General features: G+C 42.8%; 2 protein-coding genes across 5 annotated transcripts; both read right to left on the bottom strand.

Annotated features, from left to right (window-relative positions):
* Nucleotides 1-580: 580 nt before the first annotated feature.
* hepacama (hepatic and glial cell adhesion molecule a) lies at nucleotides 581-10,260 on the bottom strand. Its single transcript, XM_086126278.1, has 7 exons — nucleotides 10,023-10,260; nucleotides 5,674-6,021; nucleotides 4,321-4,602; nucleotides 3,065-3,155; nucleotides 2,872-2,939; nucleotides 2,315-2,385; nucleotides 581-1,827 (listed from the first exon to the last, which is right to left on the bottom strand). The coding sequence occupies exons 1-7, from the start codon at nucleotides 10,111-10,113 to the stop codon at nucleotides 1,465-1,467; spliced, it is 1,314 nt and encodes a 437-aa protein (XP_085982404.1). The 5' UTR covers nucleotides 10,114-10,260; the 3' UTR covers nucleotides 581-1,464.
* Nucleotides 10,261-15,138: 4,878 nt separating this feature from the next.
* nrgnb (neurogranin (protein kinase C substrate, RC3) b) lies at nucleotides 15,139-27,202 on the bottom strand. 4 transcript variants are annotated; one of them, XM_086126013.1, is made up of 7 exons: nucleotides 27,144-27,202; nucleotides 26,786-26,974; nucleotides 26,638-26,708; nucleotides 26,461-26,504; nucleotides 24,650-25,782; nucleotides 24,460-24,535; nucleotides 15,139-15,738 (listed from the first exon to the last, which is right to left on the bottom strand). In XM_086126013.1, exons 2-6 carry the CDS (start codon nucleotides 26,937-26,939, stop codon nucleotides 24,471-24,473), a joined length of 1,467 nt encoding a protein of 488 aa, XP_085982139.1. In that variant the 5' UTR covers nucleotides 26,940-26,974; nucleotides 27,144-27,202; the 3' UTR covers nucleotides 15,139-15,738; nucleotides 24,460-24,470. The 4 variants fall into 4 exon arrangements, with proteins under 4 accessions (XP_085982139.1, XP_085982140.1, XP_085982141.1 ...); XM_086126014.1 differs by lacking the exon at nucleotides 27,144-27,202 and having other exon boundaries at nucleotides 26,786-27,137; XM_086126015.1 differs by lacking the exons at nucleotides 24,460-24,535; nucleotides 24,650-25,782; nucleotides 26,461-26,504; ... (1 more) ...; nucleotides 26,786-26,974; nucleotides 27,144-27,202 and adding exons at nucleotides 18,265-18,423; nucleotides 20,375-20,542.
* Nucleotides 27,203-27,272: the final 70 nt, after the last annotated feature.

Below are 27,272 nucleotides of genomic sequence, written 5' to 3' on the forward strand. Positions count from 1 at the left end.
TACTTTATGAGTCCAAAAGCCAGCAGTGGAATATAAAAATAAACGACTGATAAATTCAGCCCACTGCCTGCACTGAATTGAGATACTGCAATGTAATGGTGACATCTTATGGACTAAAAAGCTATAACACTTTTTCAGAAAAATAAAAACCCTTCAGAAAAAACGCCTTCTTAATCATAGCGTGACCCTCGTGATGAATAATATTCTTTGAAACTATAACTTCTAATAATTATCCAAATTACTCTCTGCATGTTCAACATATTTATTTGTACAGGGAAAAAAATGCATAAATGACAGTAAACTACATATAACACAACTCTGCTATGACTGATGATCAATTATTATAAGTACTGTATATATTTGTTTAGGGATGTACATGAATGCATGATACTATCACAAAGTAAATACAACGCAATTCTATTACATCGAATAGTTTTAAGTGTATGCATGCATGTGTGAGACCATAATCATAGTAATATTAATAATAATGACCATAATCATCATTGAATCAGCAAGCTATAGTGACCTCATAGTGTCTGTCCGATGTGTTTATATGCTTCACAGTGTAGTAACATACCTTTAATAGACAAAACAAAGCATTTAGGTTTGTAAAAATGCATTTTTATAATCGTGCAGTCATGAAAATTAATTAATATGAATACTTTTCATGACTTTTACTTACTCATTACTTTTCCACAAAAATATATATTTCATGAAAAGAATAAATGGTATGCAACATAAATAATAATGAATAATGAATTTACTATACAAGTGTGTGTGTGTGTGTGTGTGTGTGTATATTTATATACCTTTAAGTATATCTAGATCTATCTATCTATCTATCTATGTATCTGTATCTATACCTAGCTATCTATCCATATATATCCAAATACCTGTATATATCCATATATACTGTATGCATTTTAGACACACACTCTTTGAACCTTGGGACAATTTTTAATGACATCCACTAAAGGGGACGCTACAATTTGATGAATATGATGTCATTAGATAGCAAGCATCCATTGCTGTGGATGTTTGACTGTAAGGTCATGAAATAACATACAATGACTGTATTCGGCATAGCATGATATTCATATAAAAGTATATATGAAAACAGTTCACAAAGTACAAAATATTGCAGCTTTTTATTTTGTAATTACACAAAAAGAACAGTTTGGGATTTTACAGATACAACCCCCCCACCCCCCAAAAAAAACCCAAAGCGTAAACATCCGAACTACTCATCGGATGTTCCCAGTGAAATTAATACATCAAAAGGGTAGTTCTGCATAGTACAGTCAACGTAACCTAGGAATTCTCGACATGATAGACTTTTTTATCACAGGAAATCATGAAAAGCCTACAGAGGTATTGCTGGTGGCCAAGGAAGGAATTCTCAGATGCATCCGTTCTCCTCCTGGCAAATTGCAGCAAAGACGATGCGAGACGAACAACCAGGAGTTACTGCTGAGGAGAACCCTGCGTCTTCTCGCTGGAGGCGGGACTCTCGGCCTCCACGGGCAGGCGAAGGTTTGGGATTCCAACGGGAGGCCGAACTTTTCTGATGGGGCTGAAACTGCGCGGAGACGAGCAGGGCAAGTGGGCTGGCGAGCGCGCCGGGCTCATCGGAGGTCCCACCGGGGCTTGCGGGAGAAGCTGTGCCAGCGGGGAGGGACTGCGGGAGTACCTGCGCGGGGTGGTCCAGATGGGCGGTTCAGTTCTGTGGGCGTGGGTGGGGAGGACCGGGACGTAGGTGGCAGGAAAATTCAATTCTGGTTGACTGTAGGCAGTGCAAGCACTTTCTTCCAAACGCTCCAGAGTCTCCTGCAAGATGAGAGGGAAGAGCAATTTCGAGTGTTCCATCAACCCGCCACGCGTGTTTTTAGAATGTGGGAGGAAACCGCAGTACAGATGCAAACTCCACACAGGAAGCTGGGATCGAACCCACGACCTCTGGACTGTGAGGCGGATGTGCTCACCAGTCATTCACCGTGCCGCCCTAATATTCGTATTAAGCCTTTTTATTTGTGATTGTTTACTTCTGTGTTGTCTTTGTGATTGTTTACTTCTGTGTTGTCACAGTTGGGCGTTGACATTATTTGTGTTGCAATTTGGGGTTTTGCACGTTGTTGTTTCATGTGCCCCGTGAATGTAAACACAGGCATATTGGATATGTATCACTTGAAATGTACGTCCATAAAAATACACAATTACTGTTCAGTTGGATTTCACTTTTAAAGAACAACGCATTTGTATTTCATCTTTTCGAATTGCTCGTTTTCCGGTCGAAAGGACTTGAGGCTCCACTTACGTCTTCGTTGAGTACATAGAGAGGCATGGGACTCCTTCGGCCGAGGGTCGTTGGTTTCGGTACAACATCAACTGCAATAAAGACAAAACATGAACTCAATATAACAAAAAATCCTTGCTTAATAAATAATAATATATGAAATTCGAAAACGTTATGTAACTAAATTATATAACACACAAACCCCCCCCCCCCCAAAAAAAATGGTGACCACTTCCTATAAGAATTATGACAATAAAAAGAAAATACTCGTGAAATGATTACACTGGTCAACAAGTTTTCATTTGGAAATGCAAATACACATTTTGAAATTACTTTTTTGCCTCCATTCTAAATCCACCCTCATTTAAATATTGCTAGTGAGTCAAGTGTTCAAAACACCACCACCACCGACCAATATTATTATTAATTATTATTATTATTGTTGTAGCTGTTGGTTATTGACCGCTAAAATCGAAAAACGTTAAATAAAATGAGAAATCATTGCTAAATGTCATACATATAAATATTTCTTTTGCCAAGAATATGGAAACACTGTACAAAAACGAAAATTTGCTCACCATCATGGCCATTTTCCCCCTGCGCCATGTAGACGGGAGCTCTCTGCGGGACGGGCCTATGTTTCTTTCTGAATGGAGGTGGGGGTAAGGTGGTTAAAAAAAAATACACAAAACAACTTGCGTTCTTATGCAGCAGGCAGACAGAAGAAGGGTAAAAAGAAGGGAGTGACAAGGAAGAAAGAAGAGTCCTCACTTGGAAGGCTTCCAACATGCGCACACGGTCACCAGGGTGATGAGGAGGAAAATGCCTCCAGTGGACAGGATGATGTACAGCGAGCTCCGTCCTAAACCAGAGGCAGACAGGAGAGATGAAGAGCAAAAACTAGAAAGCCCTCCCACCCCAACAAAAAGAACCACAACATCAGACCAAAAGATTGCCTCCTGTTTTTGCACTGTGAAGTTGCCCCACTGCATTCCTATTTTAGACTTGAAATACCGTATTGGCCCGAACATAAGACGACCCTGATTATAAGACGACCCCCTCTTTTTCAAGACTCAAGTTTGAAAAAAGACTTTTTGAACACCAAATTAATTTTTATACAGAAAATAATTACAGTACATCTGAAACAAATGATTATAACAATATATTTGAGAGAAAAAGCTTGTTATTTTGCCTCATCCAAATCTTCATATCTGAAAATTTAAATATGTAAACTAAAGTGCAATCACATTCGTAAATGAATGGCTTCTGGTTTTTAAAATGTAAATTACATCATAACTTCTCCTCAGCTGCCAGTTAACCTGGCAGATCTTCGACCCACTTTTCTACAGATTGCTGCTATGTTTCTCCATTTTATGTTATCTCTTCTATTATTTTCTTCTCTTTTTCTTCTTATCGCTATTTTTTATTTTTCTTCTTCGTGCTACCACTATTTTTATTTTTATTCTTCGTGACAGGGGTTCACTTTGGCCTGGGGAGTCAAATTCAGCATTCGCTTCAATGATATTGGGCGCCATCTAGCGTCGTGAATGGGTATAATGTCTAGACCCCGAATATAAGATGACCCCCACTTTCTCAGTCTTATTTCAATGCAAAAAAACACCGTCTTATATTCGGGCCAATACGGTAACACACGTCGGGCTATGTAAGCAAATTGTATTTTATTACATTTCAAGTGCGGCGCATCATGTGTCTTTCCATGCTTGCGGAGGAAATAAAGTTGAAGCACATCCCAGTGGAGTAATAATATAGAAAGCCGGATTGCTTTGTTCCGCTGAGGCACCCGCTTATTGAGATCCCTGCCCATAAATAATTGTTTCATTAACTGGCTTTCACTGCCCATTGTGGCGCGCAGATTTGCACTCGGGGTAAACAAGATTGTCGGAGAGGCAGGCGTGCTTCTCTGTGACTCAGTGGGATGCGATAATTGCTTTGGCGTGCAACTGAAAGTGACATCTGAATACATCGTGTGGAAATCCAACAGTCCTACCGGGGGACATGCCACCTACTGTAGACGGTGAGCTTGACGGGCGTGCTCTTCATGCTGCTGATGGCGTTCTCCACCATACAGGCGTAGACGTCGTCGTCCGACATGAGGACGCGCGCGATGCTCAGCACCTTTTGGTCGTGCGAGAGCAGTAGGCGGGAATCGTTGGCCTGTACCTTGCCTCCCTTCAGCCAAGCGTACACGGGCTTGGTGCCGTTGTCGTGGGAGCAGTGCAAGTTAAAGTGCTCGCTGTACTCGAGGACAGATGACGCCACCATCTGGATGTAGGGCTTGGAAACTGGAACTGAGGACGACACCACAATGACAGGCTTGGCGCGAAATGGGAATCGAATTGAGAAAGAAAGACTAAGGTATTTCATGGAATTGAATTCCTGTGTTGTATTTCACAGTTTATCCATCAGCCGCCCAATTTGAGCTTTTTCCAGAGGACCATGGGCGAAAGGATACCTTAACTTTTTGTTTGCCAACCTTTATTGACCAATAAGGCACATATACAAATCTCATGGAACACCACAAAACAAAAATGGCACAAAAGGGTTTGGGCCCCAAACACGCTGGACTTGCGCTGACACGGAAATTAAGTGATGCCTGTTTCTACTCCGAGCCCACACGGGCACCAATCTACCCAAATAGGAACGCTTTACCCAATTAGCAGCCAGCCAATTCCACAATCTCATTTGGTGACTCCAACATCCGTCAAAAGGCCAGGCCCTGCCTTGCAAAGCCAGACGCATTCAGTCACAGTCACAGATCCAGAACTAGAATGTGAGGATGCCTACTCCAAGTCAACAAAAAATAATACCTGAACCTCACAGGCATACTCTTTTTTTAAATCAGAGATGCCAGTAATCTTTTCCAAATAATATATATGTATATTTGCACTGATTCCAAATCCAGTTTTTTTTCCTCTAGCACATCAAGTAATAATATTCATTTTTTATTTTCACAAGTCACTGAGCGGCGTTTGATCCCATGCTGCCTGCACCGAAAGCCGGCGAGTTTACCACTACACTACCAGTGACTGTGTAATAATAATTATAATGATAATATAATATGTAACGTATTTGGGAGTACTTATAAATCATGGGTTAGGTTCAATACCAGGTGGAATGTTGATGGTAAATTTTTTAATTTTTCAAATTTTTCTCTTCAGTGTGGGCCAAATGACCCGGGAAGACTTTGGGGCAGAACAACTCGACGCTGCTTCAACATGACAACGTACTTGCTCACAATACGCTGAGCATCTGACAGTTCCTGGCTGTGTTGAGGTGTCATGTGACATCCTTTAACATTGTGTTGATGGTCATGTAGTGTATTGTCCAACATGTCCACCTAATACGAGAGAAGTGCCTACCATCCACAGTCAGCTCAATGTAGAGCTCCCCTGTGAAGGTGTCATCCGTGATGGAGATCTCCACCTCGTACGATCCTTCGTCTGACAGCTGCAGGTTGTGAAGCAACAGCGAGCCATTCTCGAACACCAGGATGCGGTTACGATACTCCGGCCGAAGGTTCCCAATGACTTCGGTGCCGATGGACTGCACCACGGTGACGGGCTTCACTTTGTCCCTTTTCAGCTGCCACTTGATGACAGGCTTGTCCGTGCTGCTGCTGGTGTAACTGACCGACAGCAGGGCCTCTTTGCCCACGATGCCCCTCACCACCTGGGTTTGGCTCGTCACATTCACCCCTGACACATCACCTGGGCAGAAGAACAGAACATTCCAATACTTTTGGACGAGATTGTACTGTATGTGCACATCCTAAGTCTGAAGTCTTAACCTTCAGGTTTCACAGAAGTCCCAAGATAACGTGGTCAAAATCAAGTATGGTAAGTCAAGTTCCCACTAAATTTCAAGTAAGTTGAGTCAAGTCTTTGCTTGGATTGAGGCTACGGTTGCACAATGTTCCCTGGCGGCCGTGGTAGCCTGAAACAGAGCTCTGTGTTTTTTTCTCTGTATTTACGTCTTTCTCCATTTTCTCAGTCTGTCCGTGACGGGCCAATGGGATGAAGGGAATTGAAGCTCAGCAAAAAAACCTGAATTCTAAAGACTCAAAGGTAGTACAGTTTGGCCTGCGGTTTTTGTACGTTCCCTCCCGGCTCATCATCTTTTGTTTCTCACGTTCTGTCAAGTGTTTCTACTGTTGAAAGGTGGACATTGACCAGCTTTTGGAACACATTTGTGGGCACGGTTGTGTCAAACAAAGCGCCCGTGTCAAGCCGAGCCCCAGAGACGGTGAAGGGGTGTGGGAAACATACTGCCGCTTAAAATATGTTGGACAGATAACAACTAATTTATCAATCTATCTCTTGGACCAAAACATGCAACACCCGACACAGCGCGGTCACTTAGCCTCTGCCTGTCTGATTCTTGCTCTCTCTCTGTCTCTGTCTCTGTGTCTGTCTCTGTGTCTCTCTCTGACTCTCTCTCTGGCTGTCTCTGCCCATCTCTGTGTCTCTCTCTGTCTCTGTATCTCTCTCTCTCTGTCTCTCTCTCTGTGTCTTTCTATCTGTGTCCATCTCTCTGTCTCTGTATCTCTCTGACTCTCTCTCTGGCTGTCTCTCTGCCCATCACTGTGTCTGTCTCTGTTTCTCTCTCCGTCTCTGTGTCTGTCTCTCTGTGTCTGTCTCTCTGTCTCTCTCTGACTCTCTCTCTGGCTGTCTCTCTGTGCATCTCTGTGTCTGTTTCTGTGTCTCTCTCTGTCTCTGTCTCTCTCTCTCTCCTTGCATGTAAAGTCAACTATGAGTATTCTTCTTATAGCTGGTTAAGATTTCATTCAAAGCATGGAGGAATGTTGTAATAAGACATTACTCTCGACAGCAATTAGACTCACAGGCAACAAAAAAAAAAGAAGGAAAAAACACAAACAATGTGAAAGTGGTACATTTCTGCTGAAACGACGCACTAAGTGCCGATCATGTGACAGCGAGCCAGCACGAAACTGGCACCGCTAATGAAATTCAGGCCAAATGAGTTCTCCTGGACTTCCATTATTTACGCCCGAGCTTCCTTTGCTCCAACATGTCAAACTGTCTCCACTGTTAAAGGCAGACGCTACGATGCATTTTTCATCATGACGGGGCTGCTTAGTCGGAGGCTTCTTTTGAACCAATACTGAAACTTGAGCCTCATTTACATACAACTTTTTGATCTACTTACAAAAAAACAAACGTACGCATTTTAAATCTTGTAATTTTCTAATTGGATAAAAGTGCAAAGGTACCAGGAACCTATTTGCCATGAACCAGGAAGTAGTTACTTTCACTTCAGACTTCAATTTAAAAGCTGCACAAATGATTACAAGGGGCCAAAGGCAGTAAATTGAGTTTTCATATTTTTGGCACAATGCTTTCACTGAGAGTTGCTGCAATTTGAGCCTGTTGTTTTTCTCCCTTTGATGGCGACTTAATGAGCCCAAATTCTTTGCATAGGCGCCTTAACGCATCCATTAGTGTGCTCACTGTGTGCTCTGTTTATACACACACACACACACACACACACACACACACACACACACACACAAAAATGCGCCCAGATTGTGCTCATGAAATCCGTTCACATCTTTGATCACTAATCCGCTTCACAGAAACTGCAGGACATCCTCCTGGACATGTAACATACTAATTTAGATTTTTCTCCATCGACTTCACTCGTCCTCCCATAAGACCACATGTTATCCTTGAGAGTGAAGCCTTGCCTTGGCACAGCATAGCACATATGTTCCCTGTAGAGACTGCTCTCCTTTAGTGGACATAAGTCCAAACATTGGCTCTTGGCCGGCTTTGGGGAGTCCCATCAAAGATAGAGCGAGCAAGACAACAGGGAAAGAGAGAAAAAAAGAGAGAGAGAGAGATTCTGCACTGTTGACTAATTCTTCGCAGCCAGCCAGTTAGCAGGGCATCGCCTGCTAGTCATGGCAACCCCTTTGGCCGTCTGACAGGGGTTGTCAAGGCGATGAGACAAAGGGCACGATTGTTGGAGCACACTTGAAAAGAGTGAGCGAGAAACCGGGAACCAGAGAGAAAGTCTTTGTCAGTGGTGAAGTTGGAGATAGGCACAGGAGGTGCTATAGCACGAGAGGAATGGTTCCACATGCTGAGCCTTGGTTTGAACTTTTCTGCAGCTCTTAAGAACATTTTAAAAGAATCACAGTCACAAAGGAGAATGACAATCAGAAGAGCATAAAGCTACATTGTTAACAACAGTGAAAAACAAAACAAAACATGATATTATAAGGTTACTTTTTGATTTACGGAGCACGGCAAAAAATGTTAGGATTGTACCATTTTTAGGGAGGATCGTTGGGGGAAATTGTTCCAATGTGACTAAAATGGCAAATAGGAAAGTAGTAGGAGGATTTTCCCTACTTCATGGAGGATGATGTAATACTGTATTTGAGTCACAAGGTGGCACCAGTCGGATTGTGCCAGTTCCGACCTGAAAGCAGTAGAGGCGAATGTAAGCAATAAAAATGCCTGATTTCAAACAAACAACTTTTACATCAGGACTCAAATTATAAAAAGGAAAATATATTCCAATAGAGATGAACCAAAATAAAAATGATCAAAACCAAAATAAATAAGCTACCGTTTGTGGCTTTTTAGCAGGCTCCTTTCTGGTTCACTGGCAAAAACAAAAAAAGGGACTGTACCATTTTATAATCTGGAGGAGCCTGGAATGGTTTCATCAGGATTCAAAAAGGAAAAAAGGAAAACATTACTCCAACAAAAAATGAAACAAAATGAACAAAATTGGAGAATGGCATCTTTGAGTTTGTCTGTTAGCAGGCCTCTTCCTGGTTCATGTAGCATATTGGGCCTACTGGATAAACCGACAGGTCTGTGCCAGTTTTGATTCTGGGGAAGGAGGAGGTCAACCCATTTCAGTCAAATTCTATCAGTACTGCTTCTTTCTGTCATACTGAGCAGAATGTAGGGTGAGAGGAACTAACGTGTGCTGTCATATTAGATTCTGGACAATGTCAAACTCAAGGCCCGAGGGCCAGATGTGGCCCGCCATATCATTTTAAGTGGCCCGCGAAAGCAAATCAAAGATTACAACTTCCATGATACTTGCTAAAATTTGTACCAAAATTTCAAAATTTCATCTTTAATAAATCCGTGATATATTGTAAGCATTTTCTTGTTACCAAACCCCTCGTTACAGTTACTGAAACAATAGTCAAATAAAACGTTATTCTTGACTTCTTTATATAGTTTCAATCATCACGGCCCTACAAGGGAAACAGTAATTATAATGTGGCTCGTGACAAAAATGAGTTTGACACCCCTGCTGTACACCATAATGGCTCCACAGAGCGCAAAGTGACTCAAACCCACAAAAACTTGATTTCCACCAACTTTAAATGAGTTAGTGCCCTGCAATTGGCTGGTGACCAGTCCAGGGTGCACCCTGCATTTTAACCACCATTATCAGGACAAACGGATTTAAAAGGATCCTTATTGGAACTGATTTTGGAGTCAGAAGTCACTTATGATAGGTAATGACATTTCCTCTTCTTAAGCATTTGTGATGGGGGTCCAGTTTAAGATAAGATATCCTTTATTCGTCCCACACTGGGGAAATTTACAGAGCGACCACAAATAAACCATCATTTATGAGTTGGTATATATGACCAGAAAGTTTGATACATGACAACATTCCAACAGTTTGGGAGGATAAAAAAAATATTAGGGCATACCTGTGAGGAGCAGAAGGAGGAGACCGACCAGGCTGACGAGTGAAGAAACTTCAGAAGAGAGACTGTGCCCTGTCTTCCTCCCCACCTTCATTTTGTGTCCTGGGCAGAGGCGTTCTCCCACTTAGTGAGCATGGCTTCACCACGCTGGGCACGTCTCTATCCCTGTGAATCAAGGCTCTCCCCACTGCACTGCCTGCAACACTGGCCTCTTCCTGGACACACTGAGCCACACTCTCTCATCCCAGCACCCCCAGTCAGAGCCAACAACAGCCCAACTTTGTGTGTGTATGTGTGTGTGTGCGTGTGCGTGTGAGTGTTTAACAGAAACATAGTATGGATCAGCTTCCCTCTTTCACACCATGTTACACTTTCTGAGAAAGCAACAGGGGCTCAGGAAAGGTTTTGAAAAATGGTAGCTGAAAACGTAGACTTACAAAGGACTCTTGTTGGAAAGTACATCTGTACTTGAGTTTGCTGAAAGGGAAGTGCACGTGAAGTGCTCATTTGTGTGGAAAAACAACATGCCTCTTTAGCGCCTATTCATCCGAACTGGAGCCTTCTTGGTAAATTCAAAAATGGTTACTTGGCAACCAGCCCTGCGTTGAAGCAATCAAATCCAGTTGCAGGTGGGCAAGAACACGTTCCTGACGTTATTTGCTCCATTACATTTCATTTAAATGTGACATACCTTTCACGTTCATGTGAGTGTTTTTTGTTTTCATTTTCTTGGACTCTGCCAAGGGCGCTTTTTGTCATTGATTTTGCTCCTAACCTTTATGAACAGAATTTCTCGGCGCAGCCAAGACATTGAGAGCATCCCGGTTTGGTGGCCTCAGTATTTTATCTCTTCTCTTTGTAGATGGTGTTGGACTGTTGGTTTCATCAAGCCATGATGTCCAATTGTCACTGGAGCGGGTTGCAGCCAAATGTAAAGCAGATGGGATCAAAACCAGCACCTCCAAATCTGAGACCATGGTCCTCAGTTGGAAAGGGGTGGCGTGCCCAGTCCAGTTCGGGGATGAGATCCTGACTCAAGGGGGTTTTGTTCACAATTAAGGTGAGGACGGAGCAGGAAAATGAATGCCAGACAGATCAGTGCAGCATCTGCAGTGATACCAAAAAATAAAAATAGACGAAGCTCTCAATTTACTGAGTCGATCTACACCCCTACCCTCATGTATGGCCACGAGCTGTGGTTCATGCCCGAAAGAACAAAATTCTGGTTTGGATGCCTCCTGAATGCCTCTCTAGTGGCACGTCCCACCATGGAAGTTCTGAACATTTTTCCCAGTTTTCTTGAATGTAACATCTCGCCTTGTGTGAGAATGCCATACATAGACGATTTTGTCTTTATTGCTGTGAATGATTCTGGAGAGATGTTCAGCTCTCACATCCAGTTGCTTCTCTATTTGTGTTATTTCATGATTAGCTATCACTTTATGCGATCTAAGTATTACAAGGATTTATGATCAGCCAGGATCGTCTTTCGGAGACATTCGGTAATCGGGCCTTTGATGAGTTTGATTGGAAAGAGGCCTCAAATTCAGCTTGATTATCGACAAGTGTACTGGTATGTCTCATTTGAAACGTATTTTTCCCCCAGAATAAAATATTACTAGCCTTCAAAGTCAATTCTCAAACTTTCATCTTGTGTGCCTACATTTGAGAGATTTTAGAAAGAGGCAGCAGCGTGATTGAAAGCTCAAAAGTGGAGAATGTGAGAACAGACGCGTCTGTAGTTGGTCATCAAAGCCAATTCCCCCGAAGCTCCACCCACCACCACCCATCTCTTCGCCCTCTTCCTCTCATCCTATGACACACTCCAAATCAAGGATGACTCTTGACAGTCAAAAGAGGGAAGCAGGAGTGGCGAGACATACTGCAACTCAGCGCCATGAGAGGATCCATTGTCTCGCAGTCTGACACTACTTGATGTTGTGTCACCCACGCGGTGCACAAGTCAGATTTTGATGTCGAATTTTTTTGTTCGTCCTGATTAGTCAAGTGGAGCTTAATAGACTAATTTCCCGGTGGTATCAAACCACCTTGACACACTTCGGGATTACAATCTATTTCCTACAATTTGCTGATGGGATAACATGGAAACAAATTCATGAATGATCAGCACAACTCACAATTAAGGAACTGGAGCAAAAAGAAGCATTGGACAGATTCAGGAAAAAAAACAGGAAAAGTTGCGAGCAGTGCAATTTGCTAACAAGGCTAAGCTACACATCCAGATCACACGATGAAAACGAACTCGTAAAAAATGTTTAACACATCTGGAATGTACCATCTCGGTGTTAAACGTTCATTTTGGTCTTTGACAGATGGTTAGCTAGATCGCGACTAATTTTACATACTTACCAGCTTTTAGCTCTATTTTCAGAGCTGGACTTGATTGAATACTTGAATAGAATATCATAATGAACGAACACGACACTCCATTTTTCTCCCTGTATGGTCAAATCATGTTTTCACAAACTGATACTATGCGGTCTTTCCCCAGCTTGTCATTTATTAATTTTTTAAAAATATATTATTAACCAACTAAGTGTTGAAAATACTTTGAGAACATCACTTGGAGAACAATACTTGAGTGGTTGAGGGAGCTGATTGGTTAGACACAAGACACTGGGCTGATGATAACAGGTTGAAACAAAAAGCGAGAAGGACAGCATATGAAAATGGAACACAATAGACCAAAGGCATAACATGAAAGGAAAATACATGTAAAAACATATCAAAAGTTGGACCTTCCAAGCCTTTGTATGATCGCAAGTACTCACCAGTGTGGTGGACCCCCATCTGCCGTTGTGAGACTGTCGTTGTAAAACGCACTCCTGTTGCATCGTGATATGCCAACCTGTCCACTCAAAATGTGCTTTTTTTTTAAAAAATCAAAGTGAGATGTAAATTCACTTGTAGAGAATACTGACTGAAAAACTGCCGCCGCTACGGTCCTGTCAGCTTGACTGCATTAGCAAACGCACACGGGGGTCAAATGTGCGAGTGCGTGACTGGTCTGCGGCTGCTGCAATGATATGACAAATGACAAAATAATGTGAAATGTAATGGCCTCGGATAGGCCCTTTGGCATGAAGCAGTAGGTCCCGTAGAGTGGGCTTCTTTGTCAACTTTTGTGGCTGAATAATATGAAACTATTAAAACATTTAAGACACTATCACTACAGCCACGGCACTGCACAGAATCGCCTCTGGGTTGGTTGACCCATGCCAAGAATCGAAAGTGTTTGTCAGGAAAATGAACAAATTGATTTTTTTTCATTATTCTGATCGGCCCCTGTGTACCGTAGGCCCCAGGGTTTAAACCCAGTGATAGAAACACATTTTTCCAATGATCTAAAATCTTCAATTGACACAAAGTGAGGGCCAAATTGTGCGAAATTTTGTTTTGGAATCCGCTGGTTGACGACTCATTTGAGGACGCTAAACGACACGTTTTCCATCTGTCTTTTTCTTAATTTCACTGCCACTGAGTGGGTGTGCACTTGATTGACTGTTCACCCACAGCCATTAAAGGGACATGAAAACGTGGCCGTGGCATCTCTGGGATTGAGTAGGAGAATAAGAGAAGTAGGTCTGCATAAAACCCGTAGAGGATGCTTATCATAATGTGGAGGAGGAGGAGGAATGACAGCCTGAGCAGGAAAGAGGACTCAAATTGTCTGTCCTCTCTTAGCACCTAGCACCTGCACACACAACCAGGAACGCACATTTGAGTGCAAAAGTGGAATCTGCTTGCCAAAGTAAGGAGGACTATTTCAAAAAAAAAAAAAGTGCTTGTGTGAGAATGCATGTGCGCTGTGCTCTCGCTCAGATGCGAGTGGGCGATCTGAGTTGGAGCACAGGGAGGCTGAAGATGCTCGCGCTCGTCGCTCATAACAGCAGACTGGCTCAGCAAGCCATGCAGAAATATTAATTTGAAACCCCATGTGCAATAGATGACAAGATGGGTTATTTATGAGCCTGGAAACAGCCCATACCTTCATGCATATATGATACTGGGCACAGTTTATCCATCCAGGCTATCCCCAGCTCACTATGGGCGAAAGGGGGAATAACCCCTGAACTGGTCGCCAGTCAGTCACAGGGGACAAATAGAAGCAAAATACACGCCCACAGTCACACCGTCACTGAGTGGGAACCGATGCCACATAGGTCAGGCAAGTGTACCGCTACACCATCAGCGACTGAAGAAAGTTTAATAGCTTCTTATCTTTAGAGCAAAAATAATTGACATGTCTCCAAATACATTTTTAAATGAAGTTTAAAACTATACATAAGACTGATACTAAAAATGTGGTACGAGTGATACGTGAGCTCCCTCAAGTGGTTAAAAAAATCACTGCCCGAGTACAGTTCAGCTGGGTATTACTTTTTAGTACAATATATTTACAATGAATATAAAACAGTTTGACTTTAGACTTTTACTTTGGTCTAACTTTTATTTAACCTGTACGTGCCATACATTAAAGCGCAGTGTCAATGTCTAAACTGCAAAATCTTAAAAGTAGCTAACACATCTATCCATCCATTTTCTGATCCGCTTTATCCTTACAAGGTTTGCGGGGCATGCTGGAGCATATCCCAGCCGTCTTTGGGCAGTAGGCAGGGGACACCCTGAAATAGATGCCAGCCAATCACAGAACACACACAGACGAACAACGATCCACGCTCACACTCATACCTAAGGTCGATTTCGAGTGTTCAATCAGCCTGCCACGCATGTTTTTGGAATGTGGGAGGAAACCGTAATACCCGGAAAAAACCCACACAGGCCCGGCAAACTCCACACAGGAATTGAACCCGGTACCTCTGCACTGTGAGGTTGACGCGCTAACTAACCACTGGACTATCAAATCTGCTTTTTATGACTAAAATCATCAACACTCTACAGCAATCCTCACAAGTAAACCACTTAAAATCCACCAACTAAAAGACTAAAGTGTATTGATCCAGTCGTTTTGAAAAAGGGAGATGTACCAAATGCTTGAAAAAAAAAAGACGGCTAATGACTGCATGCTGACTGTTAGTTTTGATATGTAGACATTCAACAAGGCAACAAAAATAAATAAATAATGAGAAGCTACCTCTTTCGGGGATATTTTTCAATCTTTAATGAATTTAAATGGATAAATATTAAGATACAAGCATGTCATCACACAATGCACAAACCACCAACAATTTAAGGTCTGCACACCTAGTTTATACACAGACCATCCAAAAATAAGCCCCGTTGTGTTTTCCAAGGACATTCATTTTCACATTCACAGATTATCTAAAACTAGCACACTTTCACAAGTATCAGAAAAACATGCAGTGAGTTGCCAGGGTCAAAGACATTTGGACTGACTGATGAAGACTGCTGGAGAAGCAGGAGGAGTGCTAAAGTTCACGGACAAAAAACAACCCCCCCCATAAAAACAAATCCCACAGACAACACATCCTCAAATTGTTCGTTTTCTACCGCTAATTTATGTTGAAGAAGAAGAAGAAGAAAAAAGGAAACTCCTGTGGTAAATAGATGCGCCTGAAAACCAATTTAGCCAGCATATGCCGGCCAACCATACTTGCTTGCTACGTTGCAGAGCGTTTTCCCCACTTCTGACTTTCTTCATCTCGGCCAGGACAGGGCCATCCCTGCTCTGGCACAGCTGTGTCATCGCTCTCTACTGCCCCCGATCCTCCTGCCTCTAAAAACAGAAATAGCCGAGCGGAGTTTAAGCATGTCAGAACACCAACAGTTTGTTGTCAAGGTCAAAGGCTCCAGTGGTTGTTCGGAGAAAAACACAAACAAATGCTGCCTTTTATAATTAGGAAATTGCTTTCGATTACGTTGCGACATCAATGGGAATTCAATTAATTGTTTAGCCCTAATAAGTGCAGTGTGAAAAAGCCATCTATGCCTGCTTACTATGGAACCTCTGGTGAGTATTCTTTTTCTCCTTACATAACGTATTTGTTGAGGCTTTTGGAATATGTTCATGTTCGTTAAACCAAGGTGGAGTGAAGCAATGTGGGCTCCAACGGTGGTACTTACAACCAAAATTGATGTCACGGGTGCAGTAAGGAATGTAGCCCACTGGATATACTGTCAATTATGCACTCTTATGATAAATAATGATACCAAGTAAGTAAGGATTGCGGTCCACATTAAGAAAATATGAATATATACACAAAAAGTCGAAATGTGATCAGCCTCAAACAGATAACATGACTGTAAATTATGAAAACGTTTTGCCTATGTTTCGTTGTACATAATGCAATTTCATGTCGACTTGTTTAAATTATGCAACTGACTTTCATAATAGATAACATCCGTGGCACAAACGAATCCATCAATGCACGAACGCATCTTGAGTACATTGTAACTATTAACACCAGAACATGCTTGTCCGAGGAACATCATCACTTGGAATGTGATATTTATGTACTGGTAACTTTTATTTTCAGCTCCATATTTTGTTGTGTATCTCTTCATGTCAGTTACTTTCTTCACAGTGTTTTGACACTGCTAGCAAAGCGATGGGTGGCTGTGTGAACTAAAAAAAAAACCCCAGATCATGTTGTGGAAAGGGGGTCTTCCCCCAGAGGGAACCGTTTGGCAGGCACAGGATTCAGTTTGACAGGTTCATTAATTCTGCTTGGCCTACTGAAGCATACTATGGTTGATGCACCTGCAGCTATAAATACATCCCTTCCATACATACATATCAGTAAGTGAGTTAGACGCAACCACTAGCAGATCTTTTGTGCCAAACTTGCTGATATATACTTTGTACTTGATCACAGCGGGCAACACTACACGAGAGTGGTGCCTTGAGATCCAAGTCTAATTTGTTTGATGACCATGCTTGTCACCTGAAACACTTCATTGAAATGAATGGAAACACCGCTAATCTGTTCCGGCCTCTGCTCCCCCCCCCCCCCCCCCCCAGAAAACGTCAACACATTTTGTAATGTCTTTTTTAATAAGGAAAATAATGTTCCAAAAATATTGTGCTTTATAAAAACAATTAATAAAATAATTCAATCAAACATAAAGAATGAAGTTTGTGTATAGTAATTCATTGTGACTGTGCGGCTCCTTCTGGGATATGCGCCTTGGCCACGTAGGGGCATTGTAGTACAGCCCTACAGCGATGAATGGAGATGGTCACAACTAAGTTTGGTAAGATGCAGTAATATTTATGTATTTGTTTATTTATTTTGACGAATGATACATAAAATATGCCTATGAGCATTATTGTGCTGTCTGTCTACATGTGTTGTTTCACCCTCTGTGTTTAAACATCCATGACTTATCGGGTAATAACACGACGACTCCAATGCTAATTGTTAGCTTGGGTGAGGTCACTGCTACCATACAGTGTTTGTACCTTACCTTTTTTGGCTTGCAAGTCAAAGGAAAAAAATATATACAAATTAAAACCAGCCCAACAATGGGTCACCTCAAGAAACTCATAAGTCGGGGTCACTTGTACCTCAAGGCAGCACAATACCAGTGTAAAGAAAACCAAAAAAAGATCCAACTGCCTCTAATTAGATATTATGAGCATTTGCAAGTGAAATATTTTGGGGCTTAGAATTGTGTATTGAGCCCAATGACATGCTCTCACAAACCGTTTATGGACCACACTCCTACGTTGCCTATCGGTGCTTGCCAATACAACCACAAAAACAAGCGGAACCTCTTTGCATTTTGAACAGTGTCTTCTGAAGAGCAGCGCCTTCTCTGACTGCCTGCTCGATTAACATTTCAATTCTCTAAATTACAACTTGAACATCTCTCTGGTGATTGAACGATGTGTCGAGAAACAGGTTCATTTATCAGCGCTTTGAGAGTTGAGGATTCAATCGGCTGCTGCCGGAGCGCCTATGGGGTAATTAAATGAGTCACTCGGTTATGCATGGCCTTAATCACACATAACATATCTCAGAGGGTGGGCTCTAATTGCTTTCATCAATTATGTATGGCTTCTAAATTGTGTATTGCTCCATGATATAACACGTGGAAAAAAAGGTTACAGTAACAACGGCAGTTATCGGATGCCTTTAGAAAAAAGAATTACTTCCCAAAACATGTCAGACATTGTCAGTCGGATTGTTCTGTGAAGAGACAATTTGGTTGTAGCCTAATAATAACGCACCGTTGCATCCTTAACGTCCCCGGAACATATAGCGTCTTTAGGAGGTATACACAACAGTCGCCAGCTCACCTCCTCTCCTTCTGCTTTGTCCTCTGGCTTCATCTTCTTACGGGTCATGTGGCCACGGAAGCCGGCCTGAATTTTGGCGGCTGCCCTGTTGGCTTCAGGGTCATCCAGCGGGATGTCCATGATGTCCTCCTCCTCCTGGGGTCGACTATGTTCCTCCTGCTGAGAGGATCGTGTCATGATGGAACATTAAACGCATGATTTTTCTTATGATCGCGGGGAGATGTCCGCTGTGTGGTAATGCCCGAGAGGTCAGTTAACCCAGCTCAAATTTTCTCCTCATCATATTATGAATGACCGAGTTGGCCTATTTGCAGTGTAACGCGTCACCATTTTCTCAGTGTTGAATAGGCATGATTGCTGCTATCAGAGAATATTGTGGTTCTAGTTTGTTGTCCAGTGTAGAATTGCACTGCATCGTTTGAAGAGTGTTTCTTATATTTTGCCTTTCCCACAACTAAATAAAGTCACAATACCATTCCTTTTTTCTTTTTCCTTTCAGATCTCATTCGGACTGATGTGAGGCCATCAGAATTTGTCAGTAGATCATTCCCTTGCCCGTCGCTCATCAAGTCGCACACTCAAGCAAGAACGTTTGCTATGCCAGACTGCATCTCGGTGCCAGATTGAGAAGCTTTCATTTGTCAGCATCAACAAATGTGGTGAATGCCTCAGAGAGCGCTAAAGCTTTTCCTTCACCGACTTCAAGTACTTCAAGTACAAGAAGATGATGATGCTCAACATCCGAAAGTTGAGAGGAGAAAAACTTTATCAATCCCCAAAGGATCCGCCGGATCAAAATTTTGATGATGCTGAGTTCCAGTGGAGCCGTCCAGATATACTTTGCCTGGCTTTGAGCCAATGCCTGCTCTGTACGACTTGGGTGGTGGTGGAAGTACCAGGCCTTCTTGTGTGTGGTTAACAAAGAACAGATCCTGTTTTGAAACACTTGCCACGAATATGGTAAATTGTACAACACCCTTGCAAAAAATAAATAAATAAAAAGGCGCAAAACTGCACTTGGGGACAGTAAAACTCAGTTGGGGAGCCATGCACAAGAGACTGATGTGCAAAAATTGCAAAGCCTAAACTGTCAAATGCAGATGGACTCACATCTGTTTGTCTGATACCTGAAATCAAGTGACTGCAGTTCATATGAACCATTTTAAAACAGCTCTTTATGAAGTAAGGCGTCTCCATTAGTGAGTGAACGTGTTTTATACATAACATCACTTAATTTCTAATACAATGTCAGCATGCAACAACACACAAGCACTTTTTGCCCTTGCCGAGGCAGAATTTTTGATCCACCTCATGGTGCAAAATGTTCCTGAGGGGTTGCCAATCAGTACATCATTTGACTAGCTGATGAACAGTACTTCTGTCACTGAGAAAATGCATTTGAAAGGACAAAAGGAAGCAATCCTGAGAGAAGCGGCTAAGAAATACAAAAGAAAGTTATGGTTCTGGACCCTGGCATGGAAAAAGGATAAGCCGGAAAAATGACAACAGCATCCATCTCCTTCAGTCAGCATCCAGTGTCCCCAAGGAGACGTGGTGGATGGAAGAGATATTCTGAAAAGTGTCAGCGGCATGCCGCCGGGGCTGTTGACAACATATGTAAACAATCATTCAAATTCTGTGGCGCAAACACCCAGAAAGCATTGCTAGTCGAAATCAGTTTGCGATTTCACACAAAACAGTCCACAAAGTGAGCCCACCCGCCGCATCACGTCTGCGGCGTAACACCCTCCAATGTACGAGGGCGACCACCCACCTGTGCAGCCAGCATTCATTAACCTCTGTGTCTGACTGCTCACTCAGCTGCCAGCTCTGAGAGAAGGAAACCACCGAGTGGGATGGTGCTGCTTATCCACACCATGTGACACAATGTGTTCAACTTCTGCGAAACAAATCTCATGTCATCGACATCTGATGAAAACGGCATCATTGGGCGAGCTGTTTCATGCTGTCTGACTACTCCTCTCACGAGTCCAACATACAGTCAAGCGAGGAAATAGCACACGACGACGTCAGCACAGAGCTCAGCAGCACACTAATATGTGCAAAAAAAAAAAAAAACTCAGAAAGTTAAAATGAAAATGTTACTCACATTGTGGCAGTCCATGTCTTAAACTTTCAGAGATGAGCTTGGTCTTCAGGTGGGCCTAATGTGTCACTCTCACTCTCTATAAGTCACTCTCTGCTTATATACAGATGCCTCACTGGCTCTTACTAATAATCATTGCATGCTCAGGAACATTCGCTCACAAAGAGAGGAAGAGAGAGAGAGAGAGAGAGAGAGAGAGAGAGAGAGAGAGAGAGAGAGAGAGAGACACACACACACACACACACACATTGAGGGAGGGAGGTAGGGAGTGTGTGTGGGGCGGTTGTGGTGGTAGAAACCTCCTACAAACATGTCAGCATGTGTTCTGTCTTTTCAGCCTCATTAGGGTTGCTGTCCGACTGCGTTCACATTCCTGATATCGATTGTTAAATGTACATGCAACAATGTAAAGTTGCATAGCTGTCCCGGCGTCAGGCGCGGATACGAGCAAAACAAATGAGAAGAACCAATCAGCGTGCAGAAACGCGCATCAAATAATCATCTCAAACTTCCAATTCCAGCTAGTAACAGTGCAAAAATAAAACCAGCGGAGTTGCGCCGGGCAGTGTTCTAAATGTATTCAAGGCAGCGTGAGCCAACAGCCTTCTCCATCACTCTGATCCCAGCTGGTGAGGCCGCCCACACGCCACTGCCAGCCTCAGAGACAAAATGCAGGGGCAGAAAAACAGCCATTAATCTGTGTTCCATCTCTCGCACTCATTCTTCCACTGCTGCTTTGTGAAACGATTCCCACGTTAAATGAGCCTCACGCTTGAGTTCTCTCTGATGACTCCAATTCACTTTGCCTTCATCAATCAGCAGGCAGCCAAGACGAGAAGTTCTCTCGATTGTGAGGCGTTGTAAACAACCAGTCAAAGGCAGACGAAAAGGTCGTTTTAAGAGTACAGCGGGTTGCGCAAGTTCGTGGCATGTAAAGTTGTCAAACGGCACAAAAATACAAAGTCCTGGCTATTAAAGTGTAATTACTATTACACAGCATGCCGAGCAAGAAACAACATCACCGTCCCCTAATAATTTCATGAGAAGAAAGCAGGACGAGCAGTGAGGTGTTGCCATGGCAACATTCTCAGCAACTCTTCGCACTCCACCACTGTACTCGATTGAAGGCGCACTCGCTAGTCCAGGCCAATCAGACGGGCTGGCCAAGTGCGACGGCGGCGAAAATGCTACGACGCCGACTTGGGATGATGATAATGGACGTCTCAATCAAGTTTCAATCTGTGGGCGCAGCAGCGGCGCCTCTCAACTCAGCGCCATTAGGAACTCAAGAGAATTTCGGTTATATGACCATGAGGAAGGCATTCGAAGGGCATGTTTAAATCGTGAGCCGCTGAAAAAGGATCCTTGTACGCTGCTACATATTCACGTTGTGCTCGAATGAACCAGTGTGATGTAAACACTTCATCATCTCATACAAGTATCCCATATTTCACATTTACAAAAATAAAAATATTCACTTCCCCGAGCAGAAAAGCTTGTTTCCGTTCATGAACTGCAACCACAATGTTGAATCAAAATGGAGCATCTGATGTAAAGCGTCGGTGAGCAAAGTATGGCCCAAGGGCTACTTGCGGCACACACCGTACTTTATTCCAACCAACAGAGAGCGTCAAGAGACCTTGCCCCCTAAAATTGGTTCGTTAAATCATTTAGGAGTTTCTCTGTTATATTCATTTATCTACACCAGGGGTGCCCATTACGTCAATCGCGATCGACCGGTAGATCGCGGACTGGTCCCAAGTCGATCGCGAGGGGGGTAGAGGAGGAAAAAAACCAACAACTATTTGTGTGTCTTTGTGCATGTTAGTAATATATTTTTTGTGTTAATGTACACTGCACCTTAGTCAGCCTATCAGTCTCATTTTCACAAAAAGTATTTAAAAAATAAAATAAAATAAAGCAGGTAAATCTTTCACCTATGGGGGAGCGTGACCTGCATCACCGGAAGTTGTTAGCGCTCAGCAGTCTACAAATGCAGCTTGTGATCGGAGCTGTTGCACTACAGGTATATCTTTTATCGTTATTATTATTCTCATTCAGAGTTTGTTTCGTGTACAATTCAATGAGGTCACGGGCAAAGAATAGGAATAGAGAAGCACTACGGTTTAGACTTCCGAGCCGCCACTATCTTCTAAAACAGGAGGTGTCATGCTTCTGCATACCCTGACAGAAGGAATTGAAGACAAGAGCCTTACGTCCGGGTGACATTAGCCCAGTTAGCTTTGGTAGCTCACTTGAAGTCATACACTGCAGTGCTCACTTGTGCTTTTACTCAATTGATTTTTTTTTATTTTTACACTGCACTTTTTCACCTTGTAGTACTTGAGTGAAGTTTATTAATTCCCACGGAAGAGTTTGTGGACTCTGAGAAGAAGTTTTAAGAAACGAATGCTTGAACATGATAAGTCATATTCTTATTGGAACTCTTAACTTAAAAGTAGGTTTCTTGTCAAAGAAAGTGAGTCCGTTGAATTTACAGAATACATGCACGTCATGGAGCATGGTCAGGATGGTAGCACCTCTGCCTCAATTTAAGCCAGGAAAAACCCTGCACAAAATTGCGCCCATGGACCTAATGTGTGTGGTCGATAAGGGAAAAGCCTGTTAAAACCTGAGAAGCAAACGAATGCATTCTAAATAGGCTGACTCAGTCATGCAGCATATGACAAGAGGAGAAAAACTGGAAGCAACGTGGGTTACTAACCTCTTGAGCATAACCACTCAGTGCACATCTCTTTCTCGATCAGAATAAAAACATGCGTGCTGTGTCCAATCAGGCCATGGTTCTCTCAGCGGGAGGAACGGGGAGGCTGGCCACAGGAGGAAGAGGACATCAACACCTGGGCCTTTACAGGGCAAGATCTAGGCGGGTTTCCATGATCACGTGGCCCGTAAGAAAAAGGAAGCGCAAAGACAAAGCAGAAAGAGGTGGTGGACAACATAGCTCAGCATCATGTCTCAAGTGTACAAGGTTATGGTTAAGGTCATTTAATATTTAAGGCCATTCCGGAGATCTTCAAAGACAGAGACTAATTCAAGACTTTGTCCGTGTAGTCGGTATAAAACACCCCTGTTCAAATGTCTTCTTTTTTTTTTTTTTTGTAATAAACTATTAACTGAATGTGTCTGCAGAATTAAGCCGTCACATCCAAAGTCGTGTTCATTGGATGTCAGCACACATAAAAAGCGCCTCAGACATATCCAAAGTAAAGGTCAGACCAGAAGGCATTCAATTGCTAACGCAGTTTGGGTGTTGATGATGACTGTCGGCATGGCTGATAGAACATTCATTATCCTGTGTGAATTACAACTTTCTCCATCCACTCATATGTCATGTAGTAGAAAAAATATATATTTAAAGGGTATCGTGCACAAATGGTGCTTGTTTTGCAAATTTGTTTCCTGCCAAATATGAGAATCAACCTCAAATCATCTGTACAGGGGGGTAGTGGTGGGGGGGCTACTTTTTTATATCCACTATGTGAATGCCTGAAAATGACACATCACACACACAAAAAAAAAAACCACACACACAATTTAAAAGATATACCGGTAAATAACTAATGACCCCAACTCGAACCGGGCCTCAGAGTTGTTTTGTGTGATTAATCCAATGCATAACAGTGCGATTCTTTTAATTACCACAAAGGTTCTCCAGCAAAAGCTGATTGAATCCTCGCTCTCAAAGCGCTGATAAACGAGACACTGTTAAGCACATATTGTTAACTTAATACAACATCCCCCGGTAACAAGTAATTACAATTTGAACAATCCTTCTCTCTCGGCAAGGCAAGGAAGCTTCATTTAGATCGCACATTTCATACACAAGGCAACTCAATGTGCTTCTGGTATATTAAGGGTGCTGAGCGCATACGACAGACCACTCTCAAATTTAATAATCGCAAGCTTATAAAAGATATGACTTGCAGTTTCATGTTGTGACTCAGTGCCAATCAAAACCGAGGATCGTTTTGTTTGTAAAAACAGAATTTGTAATTGCAACCAGATTGTTCAATTGTTTTGACGATGTCCATTTGTCACTCTTGAGAACATCCATAAGACATTACCTCAACTCGTTCTAATCATTGGGTTCTGGTGCAACTTCTGGCTCGGCCCCCTCTGGAAGGTTACTAGCTGCTTCACCTGGAATAAAGAGTGGAGCTCATTGTTTGTTGCACGTGCAATGACTCGCTATTCTGAGAATTGCTTTGATTTAATGTACCATATTGTTCATTGTGTACAAATGCTCAAAAGTACCTTCCATTTGCTCATCGTTTGTGACATTTTGCTCTCCCTCCATTTCAGGCTCATTGTTGCCTTGCCCTTCCTGAGTGTCCACCTCTGAGACCTCCTCTGGACCTTCATCTTCTGGCTGGTTTTCCACATTGTTACTTTGCTCGGCCTGTGGAGTTTCCACAGAGTCCCCCTCAACCAAGGAATTTTCTGTCGGTTCAGCGACGGTGTGCAAATTTCCTTCTGCATCAGCTTCCTCATGAGGAGCCTCAGTTTCTGCTCCTTCCTCCTCAGTTGGCTTTTCAGCTTGAGCTTGAGCTTCTTCTTTCTCATTGAGGGTTTCGTTTTGAGGCTGTGCTTCTTCTGTTTCTGTTGTCTCTGCTTTGGGCTTCTCCTCCTCAGCAACCTCAGAATTACCATCATCTTCATTACCATCAACTGTGACTTCCTCCGTAGTTGTCTCTGTTTCACCAAGATTGGCAGCTTCCACCTCACTTTCCACCACATCGCCCCCTATAGTGTCTTCCTCGGCATCTGGGTCAGCGTCCACCCCGGCGTTCCCTTCGGTATTCTCTTCAGCATCCCCTTCAGTCATCTCCTGAGCTTCCTCCTGAGCCTTCTCTTGAGCTTCCTCCTGAGTTTTCTCTTGAGCCTCCTCCTGAGCCTCTTCTTGAGCCTCCTCCTGAGCCTCTTCCTGAGCCTCCTCCTGAGCCTCTTTCTGAGCCTCTTCTTGAGCCTCCTCCTGAGTCTTCTCTTGAGCCTCTTCCTGAGCCTCCACCTGAGCCTCTTTCTGAGCCTCTTCTTGAGCCTCCTCCTGAGTCTTCTCTTGAGCCTCCTCCTGAGCCTCTTCCTGAGCCTCCTCCTGAGCCTCTTCCCGAGCTTCCTCCTGAGCTACTTCCTGAGCCAATTCTATAGCCTCCTGTTGAGCCACTTCCCCAGACTCATCCATAGCCATTTCCTCAGACGCTCCAGCTTCAGTGCTCTCTTCTCCCTGTGAGACTTCACTTGGTGTCTCAGACTGAGGTAAATCCTGGGCTTTCTCGTTTTGAGCCTCAGTTGGGTCAACTTGATCAGACGTTGCTGCTGAGACTTGAAGTTGTGTGGACTCTGATGACTGAGCAGACACTTCTTCAGTTTGTAGCTCAGGTGTGTTTTGTCTGGGGGGGAAAAACAGCAAACAAATGTTGGTTTATAATACTTTGACAGAATGGCCACTTATTGCACAAGCTTTTTTTTCTACTGGCAGGAAGGCTACAAAATGGAAATTTCCACTGAGATTAAATTTAACATTAAATCAAAATTGCAATTCCGAGGGGGAAAACCCCCGCAATAAGAGTACTTTTCAAACTTGTTCAGCAGCTCTATGGGATTCAGATCAGCTGCAATACTGGTGAGGATGAAAATGCATGAATGAATAGCTTTATGTTTTCTTTTTTTTTCTTTTTTTTAAAGCTAATGTTTGATGATGTATAATGATTATCTTAACGATAAACCCACAATTCTCGGGTGAATAAACCAAAGAAAATGGATGGATGGATTAATAATACGCATGGATGAACTACTTTGGGACGACATGATCGCAAAACTTCATTTCAAACATCAAGTTATTTATTTCTCTTTTATTTACCAACTTTGATTAACTCAGTTGTTCAGTCTCTCTCTATCTCTCTCTGTCTCTCTCTCTCTCAATTGGCACTTTGTTTCGTACATATTGTCCCCACCATTCCTTCCTGCACTGTCAATTAGATGAGATTAGATTACATCCATTCAGTCGTTAAACGTGTCAAAAGGCAGCAAACGCAGAAATGCATTATTGGGACAAAAAGTCAACTCACTCAGAAATGGGAACTTCTGTTTCAGGTACCGCTTGAGGAACATCCTGTAGAAGAACAATACAACGTCAGAGTTATTCTAGAAAAATTGCAGCAGGACAGGGACACAGAAAAAAAGCCTGATAAGCAAGATGGAAGGTGACATCAATCACAACTGGCGTTGTTTTAGCACCAACTGGCCTGAAATGTACGGTCGCTGTCAAATCTGTCCTCCAGGCTGGCAGCCCACTCAATTGGGTCCACGCCACTACCTGCAAGCCAGAACAGGTAAGCACTTACAAATCGTTTACTTGTACTGCTGTGACACTGCAAGTCCAAATCTGTTTACCTTCTCGTTGGCCGAGAAGGCGCTTGAAGTAGAGGGCGGCATATTTGGGAATGTCTCCAGGTTGGTCACGTAGAATTTCTCGAACCAGACCTTCAAGGACGGCGCCAAATCCCCGTGGGATCCTCAGGTGGGTGTTGCAGAAAGGCACCGACATTTCGACCACTCGTTTCGGTAAGAAATCCTGCAGTTCTTTTTTTTTTTTCAGGGAGGTTAACTTTGTCCGTAAAGCTAAATGACTAGCATTCTAAAGTCATAACATATAATTGGAATGTTTGTCTCTTTATCTACTGAAGGTATACCTGTTTAAAATGTATTTAAGGAAATTAAGTTAGACGACTTAGAAGCACTTATAACCTACCTTAAGTGTCTGTACGTTTATTAACTGCGTGTCAAGGCGCTATTGTTGTTGGTTGTTGCTATGCAACATTCGCAACGACGGACACCGATAAGGCCCAATACTCATCGAGGCTAAATTTAAACAAAAACA

Source organism: Hippocampus guttulatus, chromosome 12 (genome assembly GCF_054856545.1).
Source record: "Hippocampus guttulatus isolate MCC_2025c chromosome 12, RoL_Hgut_1.0, whole genome shotgun sequence".
In the NCBI taxonomy this organism is placed as follows: Eukaryota; Metazoa; Chordata; class Actinopteri; order Syngnathiformes; family Syngnathidae; genus Hippocampus; species Hippocampus guttulatus.